The sequence below is a fragment of the Patiria miniata genome, unplaced genomic scaffold (assembly GCF_015706575.1).
Source record: "Patiria miniata isolate m_02_andy unplaced genomic scaffold, ASM1570657v1 HiC_scaffold_22, whole genome shotgun sequence".
Lineage (NCBI taxonomy): Eukaryota > Metazoa > Echinodermata > Asteroidea > Valvatida > Asterinidae > Patiria > Patiria miniata.
This window is the reverse complement of record NW_024037061.1, coordinates 17713929-17729636: the sequence shown is the minus strand read 5'-3', so window position 1 is coordinate 17729636 and position 15708 is coordinate 17713929. Positions and strand designations below refer to the sequence as shown.

At 37.6% G+C, this 15708-nt stretch overlaps 1 protein-coding gene across 2 annotated transcripts in view; it reads right to left on the bottom strand.

Annotated features, from left to right (window-relative positions):
- The window catches only part of LOC119730292 (synaptic vesicle 2-related protein-like), a 49581-nt gene that overhangs the window by 13989 nt on the left and 19884 nt on the right, over positions 1-15708 (bottom strand). The window contains exons 1-12 of one of the 2 annotated variants that reach the window (XM_038203111.1): positions 14737-15503; positions 11463-11548; positions 10484-10654; positions 9427-9551; positions 8817-8880; positions 7807-7932; positions 6734-6865; positions 5842-5918; positions 5259-5335; positions 2340-2447; positions 1480-1591; positions 207-288 (exon numbers count right to left, since the gene is read on the bottom strand). In XM_038203111.1, the coding sequence (XP_038059039.1) occupies positions 207-288; positions 1480-1591; positions 2340-2447; positions 5259-5335; positions 5842-5918; positions 6734-6865; positions 7807-7932; positions 8817-8880; positions 9427-9551; positions 10484-10654; positions 11463-11548; positions 14737-14866 (1290 nt within the window). In that variant the 5' untranslated portion in view covers positions 14867-15503. Of the gene's footprint in view, positions 1-206; positions 289-1479; positions 1592-2339; positions 2448-5258; positions 5336-5841; positions 5919-6733; positions 6866-7806; positions 7933-8816; positions 8881-9426; positions 9552-10483; positions 10655-11462; positions 11549-14736; positions 15504-15708 lie in introns of those variants that run through there. The other variant, XM_038203110.1, reaches the window with a different exon arrangement.

The following is a 15708-nucleotide window of genomic DNA, read 5'->3' as shown; positions in this document are numbered from 1 at the left end:
GTCCATCACAAGTCCATCACAAGTCCATCACAAGTCCCGTCCCGTCCCAAGTCATGCAGTCCCAAGTCAACTCAAAGGCTCAACTCCAACGTTATTGTTCATCCTCTCGTATTTGTCACTGGACTTTGTGCACTGACTTGTGATTCACTTGTAATTCGACTTGTGGCTGGAGTTATGACAGACTGGACTCCGACACTATTGCTTACCTCCGGTGTGTAGACATAAAGAGCTTGGAATCCACCAGAGATGAGGGCTCTCGCTACGAACAAAATGATCGTCAAGCCCGTCCTGTACAAAGTGTAAAATAGCAGTAATCACTAGGTCATGTAGGTGTGATGATGTAACACGATTTTTAATGTATTTTTTAATTCTAGAAACGGTTGACTGAAACAGGCAAAAGTGCCACGTGTTGAATCTGGGGAAAATGTGATCATGTATGTATATAGTTACTTCACAAACATAATCTATAGATGTCAAGATTGTTGTGTCTTCAAGTAATAATGTGACTGTACTCCAATTCAGGAATACTGAACGATGTCACATTGAGCATTCTTCATGTCATGCATATGTGTACATGTACACTAACATGCAAGGCGCTGCGTGACAGCATGGGTTGAAGTTTCTGTACAGATGAATGCAGGCGAGTGATCACTGATCACTGTCATGACTGTACTCATCAATGTACCAATGTGTACAATCTGATAAACACGTATGTGTTGTCAATCAAGAAATGGAGCAAAATGGACTGGTTACATAATGGCTTCGTTTCAAAACCACTAAACCGAATCCAACAAAAATTTGACACAAGAAAGACAAATGTTTGGGCTCATCAATTCGAGAATTTTCATAAATTACGAGAATTCTGTACACCCTCCAGAGGAACTTTTTTTGGGAATACAGGATTCAGTGTGACATTTAACCTGTGCCTGTTATCTTGGTACTTTGTAATTTGCCATTAAAGTGTCAATAAGAATGATTTCAAATGATTTTTTATTATCTGTTGGGTAGTAGTTTGCTATTCGTAATCACTCTTGGAGACTGACTGCATTAAGGAGTACATTAGTGGAGCAGATGGGGAAAACATTTGGGGGGGGTTGTTCACTTTGATGATACAAGCATGGCATTTGGCACACATTCAGAGTATGTCATGAGAAAGATATTTGGGTATAGGGCCATCGCAGATTAGTCCTTTGAAAAATATCGGTAGAATAACAAGCAATTTTCAAAATGGCTGCCATTGCTTGTTATTCTACCCTATATTTTTAGCCGAACATATTTCTCATGATATACTCTGACAGCGTGCCAAATGCCAGACTTGTATCATCAAATGAACAATCTCATCACCTCTCTGCTGTACTATGTCAGAATTATGAAATCACAGTCAGTATAACACTACAGGGACAGAGAAAAAAAGGGGACACCCCAAATTTATAAAAAAAAAAACCTATGGGAACAGAGGCCATCTCTGATTATTCTAACCTCGAAGCGCAGATATTGAGAAGGAATATGAAGACAGAACAGAGCAGGAACTGGATGGCCATGGTCTTCTTACGACCTAGAAACTCAATCACGATTAACGTGATCACAATCCCTGCAAAAATAATTCAATCAGAAAAAAAAAAGTTTTTACAAATGAATTATAAGTAGTCTACATTTTTAAGCAGTAGATTAACATTAGCTTAGAGGAAAGTTAACCAGCTTCTTTAATTCGGGCATTTCACAATGCAGTGCGCCACCAAGAGTTTGCCACGGGGAGTCCATCATTCAAGTTTGCGGTTGACAAAACACGGCCCATTTTAACGAGTGTCAGTAGACAACTTGAGCTAATTTGTTATAGATTGGCGCATAGCGTTCTGCTGCCTTACAAAAAAAAAACCATATTGATAAAAAGAAGAGATAAAAGGCAAACAGATACTTAAATCATACGCTTAACAAGAAACTACCGGCCGGACAAACTAACAATTTCAAATAGCCCACGCTGCGAATTTGCTGACCATCTCCCACAATGCACTGGAAAAACTTGACTCTCCTTGGCAACGTCTTGGGGGCGCATTGCAATGTGAAACACCCAAATTGGTGATTTTATATTATTAAAGCAATATTTAATCTGGAGTTTATTAATGATAAATATTATATACTGTATTAAATTTTTTTTAAAACTTTTCATATATGCTTTTGCAAAGAGATTTACAAATTAATTTATGTTACTCGCCTTTATCAATTTCAACAATTACTTGTACAGACCATCTGTAGACTTGACATAGTGTTTAACTTCAATCGAGAATTGTAAATATTACAAATTAAAACAAACTTTTTCCAAGCTTTTGCATTTAATTTACCTGGGAATTCAGCAAATGTAGTAATAAGTAGCGATGCGTAGTCACTGGTCTGAAGCGTTTGACAGTCATCAAAACATGTTTCGGTTGTCTCAACTGCATCACTGGTGGCTGGGGGGGGGGGGGGAGAACGTTACAAACGTATAAATGATTAAACAAGTTACAAATGTATAAATGGTCATGTATAGATCAATAATGCAAACTTGGAAACCAATCATCCATTTAATTTTAAAGTTGGTACATGTATATATACATGCTTTTTGCAAAATTTCAAATTTCTTTTTTAAACGAAGTTTGAAGGAACATAATGTCCTCTAACAAATAAATTTGCTTGTTTGCATTTGCAGGCCTTAAATACAGTTTTAAAAAGTGGATTTACACACTCAACAGTGTGCTCCATGCAGTTCAGAACGTTTTGAGCGAAACTCTTTTAAAGGGAAAATACAACATTTGCAAACATCAAAAATAAAACTACCAAATCATGTTGAAATACCTTGCTGGACTGTTAGTGAATGACAGTATAAAGCATCCTGTAAAATCATGGCACCTGGTATACTGTCATTTTCAAGAAAAGTGGTATTTTGTATTAATTTCCAACGCTGATCGGCCGATCAGCGTTTGAAAAAACTGGCTTTTTTTCAAATACTAGCCCCAATTGACCATCGCACTTGTTTGCAATCAATTACAAACCTTTGAACGGGTACGAGCCAGCTTGACTGGTTCCCTGACCTTACAATTCCCCAATGTATGTAAACTGCTCTGTTTCTTCTTATATGGAGTCAAGGAACCAGACTACAGGAAAATGATTGTTTTTCTTGGTTTTCATAGCATTTTCGAACCCAAAACCTCAAAAAAGTCAGTGTAACTATATTTGCTATATATTTTCAACCCCCAATTCCATCCAAAATTAAAGCAAAAGCAAATGATGTATATTCCCTTTAATATTCAAATCTAGTGAATCATTGGAAATCATTTAGAAAAATTGGAAAGCTTATAACGAATGTAATGATAGAAAATCATCAATTTAATTTGAAAATGTGTTTTTCGTGAAGCCACACTCCAAAAGCATGTATATACCAACTTTAACTTAGAATCTTACAGGATTCTTATAAAAATCTTATAACATCTTACATGTAGATTCTGATAAAAGTGAGAGTAAGAATCTGATAAGATTGTTGAAAATTCTTCAAGTAATATTTTGGGTGGAGAAACTCTCATCTGTAATGTCTGTTGGTCAGATTCTCATAGAAGTTTTACAGGAAACCCCTTGAGTATGATTGACCCTATCAAAGGTTAAAAGAAAATAGTTCAAGATGAAGAACATTTTGAGAGGCACATTTCATGACTGAAAATCAGTTCCGAAGCATCTGTATTTATCATTTGTAAACTTTGACTCATAAAAATCCTTTTTTTTGTTACTCGCATGTTATTATTCTTTTAAGAAGGCAGGAATGTTATAAGATTCTTGGATATTTACTTATATTAAGATACAGTAGTTCTTAGATTTGCTTAGTTTTGTTACCAGATAAGATATACGAATATAATAGATTCTAACAAGTAATATGTATGTAGAAACATTTAAAGGTAGCGTACATTATTTGCAGTTATCCAAAAAGAAGCCGATCAAATTACTTTTAAAAAGCTTACTTGTTTTAAAGGTATTAACAACACTAAACTCTCTGTGAAATTATATCTCCTGGCATGCTGTCACTTTTTTACGAAAGCAATAAAAAAAGGTCATTTCCAAAGATGTGTTACAAATAACATATTTTTGGAAATTTCGGTTAGAAGTTGGTTTGCGATTGAGGGAATCCGTGAATGGGTGCCCACAAGCGTTGACATGACCACATGCGCGTGTGGTTGCTATTACTCGTCAGTTCAGTGCCTGACATCGCATAGCTGCAATCGGCTGAACGAGAACTTGTCCCGGATGCTGATTTCAGGCGCAATTCAAATTATGACTTGGCAAATTGATCCTCGAACTTATTTTTTCTCGGAATACACAGAATTCACAGAGATAAAAATTCATCAGGTTAGTTGGTTAGCACCTGTCTAGATTTTGAGCACTTTTGCTGCTTCAAACAAAAGAAAAAAATGCAGAAATGACAATTCTACCTTTAAGACAAGTTAAGCAGTATATAATCATGTTTCTTATTAAAAACCGCACACAAAAAAAAAAATTAATAAATGTAATAGATTTGTGCACTACTAATTACCCGGGGTAGGATTAAATTTTGCTATTTACTCCATTTATCTTTGTTGGTTTTAACATGATCCGTGCAAGCTTACGTTGTATTATATTCTGTGTACCGCTTAATATAAACAGTTAGCCCATAGAATTGCAGAATAAATAGACATGCTCCCACGAAACCCGGAAAAAGTTGCAGATGATATTTTTGCACAAAGGGCACGTGAAGTCATTTTGGGGTGAAACTGACCATTTTGAGGTTTTCAGATTTTCTGAATCAGTAACTATAAATCTACAACCTCCCAAAATATGAATTTAATCCATGAAGCAGAAATGTGCTGTTTTGGTCAATTAAGTGGAAAAATGTGTATAGAAATTTAAACAAAAAAACATTTCAATACTTGCGTGTATCTCATATATGGGTTGTCAGGGTTTTATCACTTAATACTCTTCCCAAACTTGATAGGTCTCACCACCTATGAAAATCATATTTCATTTTGAAGCTGAAAAACTCAGAAATTTGAAAATGCCAAAACCTTAAAACAAATGTCAACTTTGTCCAGGTTTTATGGAAGCAGGTCACAAACGTAGAGAGCATGTATTGTACGCTCTTATATTATTGACAATAAGAAGTAAAATTTCCTTGCTGTAATGCAATCGTACGCATAATTGTAAAGTTGAGAATTTGAGTGTCAACAATAACAATTTCATTAAACACAGATATATATACTTACCATCACAATTGTAATTCTTAGAGAAAAGTTCGGTGGAAAGTAAGACAACTCCATAATACGCAAAGGCGTTCACAAACCTAGTAATCAGACAAAGGAAGAATAAAATTATTCTTATCGTGATTATAGTACATTATAGTACAATATAGTAGATTATAGTCCATGCAGTTCAGGCTAAAAAATGAAGAAAATTGTTAATCATTCAATAATAAATAATGAATTTCTCTTTGTAATGTTTTGGTTCGGAGTAGATCTACACAGTGAATTAGGATCATTAAGTAAATCAAAAATCATATGTACAGTGCTTAAATATACAGGACATTGCAATTCAAATGTAACCTGGGAATGGAAAAATTCTCTTCACACTTTTTCTCTTACCAGGGAATTCAATTTCATTTCACAAACTGTGAAAAGAATTTCCCACAGTGGGAAAGTATTTCACGCCTTTTCACACAAGTCTGAAAACATTTTCACAAAATGGGAAATGCGGGTGTGAAAGCGAATGCTAATTCTTTTCACAAACTTTCCCATAGTGTTAACTTTCAATTGCAATGTACTGTACATGCAATGAAGACAAAATGCTTACCATATAAAAATGAGTAAACCTGTAGTTATTGCTGTCTGCCTGGTCGCAAATAAATCTGCAAAGCGCCCTCGCTGAGTCTGCATGGAAATAAAACGTAAGTGTCAAGCAACCTTTTTTGACTCTGGATTCTTTTTAACTGTCTGTGGTCTGTGAACATTTTGACAGGTTTATATTATTTTAAATCTTTCATTTGAAGACTCTATTTCCAAAACACGATAATTGCCGTTTTGTTACCTTTAAGAATCTTTCTCTTTCCTGCTTGCCCAAAATCCATTACAAAAAGTGCAAAAGAATACTGAAAAGTGAAAAATGAACTGTAGAAACAGCTGTCATACTGTTTTTATTGTTTAAAATTTCATAACCGTGCCAATTTTTCACTTTTTTTCAAATGGATATGTCGCGTTTCGGAAATAAACTCTTCATTTGAACCAGAACACTCTAATGACTTCTCCTTATATTCCCTGGCATGTTTCCTGTAGGTAGGGCTGTGCGGAATGCATGGAATATTGGAATATTCAATCATCCAAAGAATATCCCAATTGCATTTATTTCGATTCAAATATTCGAAAAAATGTGAGCGGTCTACAGATGATTAAAAAAGTCTAAGAGGTCATTAAGATGTACAAGTGGAAATCCACTCTACATGGCCTCCCCCTCCCCCCCCCCCCCCCCCGCCACTCCATCCCCCCACTCCACCCCAACTCCACCACTCCACCCCCCCCCCCCACCCTCTCCGTTCTTGGGCCACTGATATACCCCAATCTGTCAACCAATAAGTCAAGCAACGTCTGGATCAGCATTTTTTTGTGGCTAAGGCATATGTTTTTCCCAATGCCATTCTATGGTGAATAGCCTTAGCTGTAAAGAGACACAGCATTAATAGACTCTTTACCGTTGTTTCGTCCATTTTCAGCCTGCCAGCGGGCATTGGTTTGCCATTCCCATCAGCCACTTGCTTCAGGATCTCGGTCGCTTTCTCTCGATCACCACAGGCGAGGTAGTAATATGCACTTTCGGGGAAGAACTGGACAAAAACCAAACAAAAACAAAAACACAATAGAAATAAAGCCATATATCCCAGAAGATGAAAGGATGTTGCCTCTCATCATATTGGGTGTCTATAGAAGGCCTATACTTTGTCTGGTAGGTCATGGCTGCCACTACAGGGCGAGTAAAAAAAAAACGAAACCCAAATGTTGGGACCATTGTTTTATATGAATATATGAAAGCCCAGTTCATCAGCTTTCTTTTAGTACAAGAATCATTCGAATCACTTCATGTACTTTTCAAGTTACGGAATTTTAAACACAACCACAGTTTTAAGGTTCTGTCCAAGGATCACAACAAAGTTCAATGTTCTTACAGAAAAACAAAAACAAACCACATAGGGATATGTGTGAATTGTTTTCGTTTTGCTGAAAGAACACACCCTTTTTTTGTGTTCCGTGGACAGAACTTTAAAACGGTTTCGTTAAAAATTCCGTAAGTTGAAAAGTACATACAGTGTTAGTGATTTGAATGATTCTTGAAATAAAAGAAAGCTTTTGAATTGGGCTTTAATGTCCTAGATTTTGAAAGTGCTACATGCAGAAATTCAATAAAACAATAGTCCGGCCATTTCGGTTTCGTTTTTTTTTCAGCTGGATAATGCCATGGTTTTGAGATCGGAGGGTGTCAGTTCAAAACCACATTTTTGCAACTTTTTTTCTTTTCTAATTTGCAGCTCTGGAGGAATTTATCTAAAAGGGAAATAAAGTCTGAATTTCATTAGGTTCGAATTCATTGCTTTTTTTTTCTTTTATATATTTTGTTCTCATGTTTTTAGGAAAGTAAAGTCCAAAACCTTATAGTGTACACCCCATTTGCTTTTGTCGTTTGGGAAAACAAAATTTGCGGGCTGGCCCGTCTGGAAACAGCTAAGTTGGACACTGATGACTTCTTGCTATGAATTTCTGATCATCTCACCTTACATGAAATCACAAATAAAAGCAACGGAAATGCTGAAAACAAAAGTAGATATCTCCATCCTAGCGTCGGCATGACTATCAGTCCCAGCAGCACCTCGAAAACCACTCCTAAAACCCAGAAAACCTGCAGAGAAAATGAAGAGAAGACATGACATGTAAAAAGTTTCTGAAGCATAGTCCAGGTGTTATGCACTTCATTATTAAAGGGGGATATACAACAGTTGCAAACATTAAAAACCAAAACTACCAATTTATTATGAAATACTTGACTGGACTGTAAGTGAATGACAGTCTAAAGCATCCTGTAAAGTCATGGCACCTGGTGTGCTGACATTTTCAAGAAAAGTGGTATTTTTGTATCACTTAATTTCCAACGCTGGTACTGGCTTTTTTTGTTAATACTGCTCCCAATTTATCATATTTAGTTAGTCCGCATTTTCTTCGCAATTGATTGCACACCTGTGAACGGGTACAATCCAGCTAGACTGATTTCCTGACCTTACCATTCCCCGGTGTCAATAAATTGCTGTTTTCCAATGCTGGTCGGCCGACCAGCGTTGGAAATTGATACAAAAATACCACTTTTCTTGAAAATGACAGTATACCAGGTGCCATGATTTTACAGGATGCTTTACACTGTCATTCACTAACAGTCCAGCAAGGTATTTCAAAATGATTTGGTAGTTCTATTTTTTGATGTTTGCAAATGTTGTATTTTCCCTTTAAATGAAGGCTACATCTGATTTTTAACAAATTTGTGTCATATTGTCCACAAGACATGTGTAAAAACCTCATAAAGGCCTAGTACATGTAGTATGAAAACAGTTGCGCGGTGGTGATATCTGAAACAAAGTGTACATGGGAGGAGGATGTTGAGTGGGGGGGGGGGGGGGAGAGAATTTGCCTCATCCTAAAAAAAACCCTGAAATTCACATCAGCCTGACAGAAAATTCCATCATAAGTCCATTTACAAAATGGAGAAAACAGTCTGGACATCAAAAAGCCTACCTCAAGGAAGACAATGCAGAAGCCTCGAATCTTGCCGGGAAGGAACTCTGAATACAATGTCACTCTGTAGGCAAACAAAAAATGAAAAAGAAAAAGTGACCAAAAAAAAACCCCTAATCCAAAAGTGAGATACAAATTTAGCCTCATGTCTGAACTGATCAATTACTTCAAAGTTGTTTTTGTTTTCAAAGTTGTTTTTGTTTACATTATAATTTTGCATATGAGTGGCATCTTGTATAGTTAGAGCGATGGAAAATTTCTTTTGTGGCCAAACCTCTGACATCCATGGACAAACTGGTGACAAGAAAGGACAAAGTGCAACAGGCACGTACATGATGGTAAAATAAGCAATTCTCATTCAAGCAAAATACTACCAGGTTTTATAATCTGAGAATAACTAATACACATTCAAAAATGTATTTGTAAATAAGAATTTGTGCAGAAATGCGTTGAACATGTCTTAATCTTTGAACCGAGTAACTCTTTCAAAAACAATTTCGTCAGCTACAAATGATCTACTCAACCTTCAACGAAAGTCGACTGAATAGTAGAAAATTACTACAAACTGCATTACATGTGTGCAAGGAGACAAGACCAGCGTGATGCTTACGATTGTGAGGCTCCACCGATTCCAAACCCAACCAGGCCACGCATGATCAGGAGCCAGGTGAAGTTGGGTGTGGCTGCACTCAGCAAGCCAAAGTACAAGATGACGGAGGAGCAAAAGATCAGACCCTAGGAAGGAGAAAATTATCCCATATGTTTTAGTAGGTAAAAATGATAAACAAGGTGGTTCTCGAACCACGCGTCTCGCCTGTTTTCTTTTCAATTTCTTTGACAGATGACCTTTGCCCTTGGTTTGTGACCTTTGACAACATTATCATACAGGTTAAAATGTTGCATCTATGACCCAAGTTTGGTGCCTATCGGACTTAAACTGTTCAAATGAGACCAATTTTACATTTTCAGCCTAGTTTTCAACTTGAAATCAGATGACCTTTGATCTTGGTATGTGACCTTTGACATCATGATCAATGAAGGTTCCCATGCTGCATCTATGAATCAAGTTTGGTTCCAATTGGACTTCAACTTTCAAATGAGGCCAACTTTACATTTTCAGGCTATTTTACAACTTGTCCAGATGACCTTGACCTCGGTATGTGACCTTTGACATCATATGCAGGTTGCCATGTTGCATCTTTGACCCAAATTTGGTTCCAATAGGACTTTTCAAATGAGACCGATTTTTAAAACTTTAACCAAAATACCACATACATACCGGTACATACGGACATAATTATATGGACGGACATACGTAACGACATAGTGATTGCATGGTCTCTTTGCTGAACTTCGTTCAGGCGAGACAAAAACAGGCGAGGGTATTAGCTGTTAGAAGCTGTTGTGAGGTGCTGATCAAAATGGGGCCGGGGAAGGGGGGGGGAGGGAGTTGCAAATAGGGATCAGTCAAAGAAGAAACAGCTTTTTTATTACATATTTCCAAATAAACCACAAAAGGAAACTGCATCATGATAATTTTTTGTTGAAGTTGAACAAAGACATAAACTGGAGCAGGGTTTGAATAATTTGGTTAGTCTTTGGCAACGATCCAGACCAGTGCTGGCATCTCCCAGGTTGACAACATGAACAAAATAATTTAAACCTACTTTTCTCCGGCCATATTTATCGCAGAATTTGCCCCAGAGCGGTGAACTGATCAGGTAGCCGACGAACACCACCGTTGTGATGAACGCCTCCTCCCATCGCGACAGATGCCAGCGACACAGCAGAGCTGGTGCCAGGATGCTCAGCAGCATGATCTCAAATGCATCTGCCATCTGACCACAATAGAGAAATATGAATTTAGAGCACAGGTAGTATAGTAAACTGAAATGCAACTGGAAGGCTTCAATAGCCAAATATTACACAAATACAAGTATGGGTTGTGTAGGATTCCGTTACTTTTCCCATGACATTTTTCCAAGGAATATGAACTTTCATGACAACCGGTAGTTGTAACATAAATAAAATTCCATGACTTTTCCACGACTTTCCATGATTTTCCTACGACTATGGAAACCCAACGGCAGATCAAGGGGGGGGGGGGGGGACTGGGGGGCAAAACGTCGCAAACTTAACCATGTCAACAAAAGCAAAACATCCGCACCCCTTCCCCTTGCTTTTCATATTAAATTTGGGGCTGAACATTTTTTTGGGGAACTAAAAAATGTTCCCCCCCCCCAAAAAAAATAAATAAATAAATTGTGTTCTGGATCCGGTTTTGTGGGAACTCAGTTATTATGAGTCTCGGTCAGTTTTAAACTGTTTTGGCTTTATCTTCTCCTCAATCCCTTGTCCCCCAAAATATGAATAACTAAAAACAAGCAACTTTTAAAAGATTATCAGATGGAATTTCTGCGTCGGGGTGATATAAATCAAATTAGGTTTTGCCCTTCACCGACGTTTAAACACAACTTTTAAAAGGAAGGAAAAATGGGGGGGGGGGGGGTATGTTGCTTCAAATTTTGGGAGAAAAAGTGGTTGGTGAACACATCTTGAACATTACTATTTTACATCTTTAGAAGTGGAGAGTGATGGGTTTGGGGTTGGTCTTAAGCTACCTAACATGGAGGGTGGAAAACTTACCCAGCACAGGCCGGTAAGGACTGAGATCTTCATTTGAAATCTTCCAAAGCCGATCTGCTCGATGGCATCTTCCAGCGTGTATTCTTCTGCAGAGGCAAATAAAAAAACATTGTACGGTCACCACCAAAAAAAGTCATAATTCGTCGTGTGCCCGGCAGAAGGGCATATGTGCATATGCCCAATATGCAACAGCGCGTAATGACCAAAATGTTCCCAGCAAAAGGGCATATGCAGAAAACTGCCTCTATTTTAATGAAATTTAAACTTTTTTGTCAGAAATTACTACCATTTGTTCCAAAACTTATGATTCATACGTGTGACAAATTTCAAATTCCTACGATTTATTTTATGAGTGGGAGAACATTGGATTCATAATACACGCGGGGGAGCAACGGAACCATTCAATGCAATTTTCATGAAAATGATTTTTGCGTCAGAACGCTCATATGCCCTTCTGCCGGGCACCCGACGAATTTGCCTTTACAATAGATTTGCCATTTCTAAGTGTACTCAGGACCTTTTGGTTTTATGCTTGTAAGCAATTTCACATTCATTACGGAAGCAATGACGTCATCTTACAATTGGAAATAACGGTATTCATATTCTGAAACAGACTCACATTTGACCCACATAACTTAATATCAAAAAAAATTGGGAGCCATATGACAGGCACTCCATTCAACATAATTCCTCATGGTTTTTGTGGGCTTTCCCCAAAAATCAAGAGAAATTTCACATAATTTAACAAATACAGAAAATTACACGTACGCTACACCCACATGCATGTTCTGTATGTGCATATTGAAACTAAAGTTGGAACAAATGCATTCCTCTATTAATAACCCAAATCAATAAAATCAACACGTTTGGTTGTCTGTTTATGGATTTCATAAAGATTAGCCTGCCCACAATTACCTTACATGGTGCTAAACCGAAATCCACCATTTAGATTTGGGGATGTCCAATTCATCTTCAGTTTCTACCAGTCTGTTTTTTCCCAAAAAAACGACGACTCATTTTAAAGACAAGTACTTGAGTGAGCAACTCGACAATTTCAAGTCCAACGCGCAATTAACTTTGACATCTGAAGTACAAATACTGCAAATCTGAATCAAAAGCATTGGATATTCAAGTCCAAGAAAGGGGGCTGTCAAAATGGTATACAAGTGGTACTCGATCGAGTCCGGTTACCAAACATCAGTAAATTGGATTATTTGGCAATTCTATTTACTTTGCACTTTTGCTTTTTTTTTTTAAACCTTGTTGGCAACCAGTGGAAAACAGTTTGAATAACTGAGCTGCTTTTACCTTGAATATACACCAGAATACATGAATGAATGAAATACTGCATTATACACACGTACACGAACATGTACAGTACATAAATCTACATAACCTAATTAGCTTTCAACCAAATGACATCATTGTACAGTACAGATGCAAATCACTTTACTTACTATAGCCTAATTACTATGGTCTTTCAGCATAAATCAGAAAACTGCACAATAAACTGACCCGTACAAGTACATAATGCTTCAGTCCTCCACAACAGATGGCCAGAGTGAAAATCAATACCAGCAGAAAATACAACATAAATCACATACATGTACTACCAGTTTATAGATAAAAACGGCTGCATTATATTTCAACCTGTTGATGAACAACAGATGATATCCAACAATACTGCACATGTATTTCATGAAATGAAACCCAGACAAACATGTTTTTTTGCTGTTCCCAGCCTTCAGTCCTATTTGCACTTCCTTTTTTGGGGTCACCCTGTAGATTGACCTCTGAGTACTGGCCAGTGATGTCTAAAGAGCGGTGTGGTTATAGCTGGGCACTTGTCTTTGACAGTATGATATATACACCTGTTTTTTTTTTCACTGTTTGTACATTATATCTTAAACATTTTGAAACATTCAATCAAATAATACATGAATTTATTTTTATTCGTATCAGGTATTAATGCAATAACTATTAAGTGAAGAAATATGTGCTTGGCTAGGGGCCTGGACACGGAAATACCCGATAATCCACGACCAGCTCCCTGGCTCGTTTCACACGTACTTGTTTAAAGATATAGTCCATCATTTGTAATTTGTGCATTTTGTTCTTTTGAAGCAACAAAAGCGTTCAAAATCTAATGAAGGATACTGAACAACTAACCTGATGAAGTTTCAGCCCAGCTTCTGCTGTATATTCTGAGAAAAACAGCATTCTAGGATCTCAATTTCAAATCCAAAGTTGCTGAATCATGTTTTGAATTGGGCCTGAATTGCAGCTACATGATGTCGCGCGTGTGCGTCGTGCCAATGCTTGCGCGCCCTTCGCCGAATAACAAAACGAACTACTAATTTAAATTTTCCTACGGTGCGTCGTTGGAAAGACCTTCTTTCGTTGATTACTTCAAAATGACAGCTTGCCAGAAAGAATAATTTCACAGGGAGTTTAGTCCACTAACTATCTTTTAACCAAGTATGTTTTTTAACAATAATTACGCCAGTTACTTTTCGGATGGCTGCAAATGATGGACTATAGCTTTAACACCGGCCAAGCACATACCGTAGCTATTCCCATTCATAAATACCTTCTCTTCAAAAATCGACAAAATTCCTAAGATTTTGTTCAACAGTTTACTTTATGTTTTGTGAAACATCCCTCTGGCCATGTCTATGATATGTGCCTCGTGTGCGTACTGCTAAAAATCTCCTTATATGGAGATTGGTGCACGCACGCAGGGAGTACTGTGCAATGTGGCGCAGAATGCAGTGGTGCTTTGCTTACTCTTGTTATTTCAGTCATTTTTGGTCACTCTCTGTCTAAAGGTCTAGCAGGTTTCACATTCATGACACTTTACTCTTCTACATGTATCTTTACCATGTTTACTGGATAATGCACCACACACAAAAATGTCATTCTAAATATTTTGTTTAAAAACTGTAAACTTGTTCCTGTCCCTGTTACCCTGGTATTTTGTAATTTAAATTGCCATTCAAGCATCCTTGAGAATGACTTCAAAAGATTTTTTATTTGTAAGGTAGGTAGTTTGTTATTCTTAAACATTCTTGGAGGACGACTGCATAAAAGAGTTTAAAAAATCATCGCTGTCAAATGTAACAGGGGCAGGAAAAACAGTGGACCCTAAATTTGTAAATGACACATACACAGCACTGTTTATTAATGTTATCTACACACAAACGTGGCATGGAAAAATAGTTTCGGTGGCTCTGACAAAAACATAATAATAAGGCCTATATAATAACAGTTTCACCTAGGTCAAACTGGGTCACCGGAGCATCAGCAGTATACTCCATAGAGTTAGAGGTCTTTCCAGATTCCAGCAATAACGGCGTTGCATTAGACGGTTCCTGCCGATTTGTAGTCTCTGTCTTGTCAGCCATTTTTTTGAATTTCAACACAGCCCTGGACGGAGAAGTTTTGATGCAGATTTCAAGTTTTGGAGAGGTGGCTCAGAGACGTACAGGTCCCTAATCAGATGCATGTATTTGTAAATTCCACCGAAGCAACTTGCGAGTAAGAGCCAAGATTTTTACAAATCCACTGGGAGCATCAGCAAAAACATCCCGGCAGTCTTTTTAGTCCGAAAACATCACAGCAAACTTTGCACTTCTCATAGATCGACAGAAACCACCTAACCAAGTGAAAGACAATTCAAAGCTGGAACTATAAAATCCACTGTTGGAGTACTGCTGTCTTAGTATCCAATTCACTCCATTGTAGCGCACTCGAGTCAACCATGTACCGATCATTAAACATAACACAGTGTTAAATTAAGCTGGTAGTGATAGCATCATTCCGAACGTGTTACACGCCACATCATCGCCAGCTGCACCTAACGCTGTTGTCCTAGCTGCAATCTGCAACAAATACGCACAACCAGTGCCAGCATCTGGCTGAATCGAATCGGCACGCCGCTCGCGTGATATTTGTTTGGATCAATTACTTGTGTACAAATATGCCGGCAGTGCTGCCTCTAACATTACTGTACATATACAGTCCCATCTGCATGTCAATGTACGATACAAGTACATAAACGAGTAACCTTGGTTTAAGTATTAACAGCCAGCAGAGGTTTTGTTTTTACAATGTATTCATAAAGACAAACCTCTCATAAAAATCAGTATCCTTTCAATAACTCACAGTGCCAGGTACACATGAGGGTACCGCCTGCACATTCTATAGGCTTACCACCTTGCACGGACACTTTCGCTGAATGGTATAG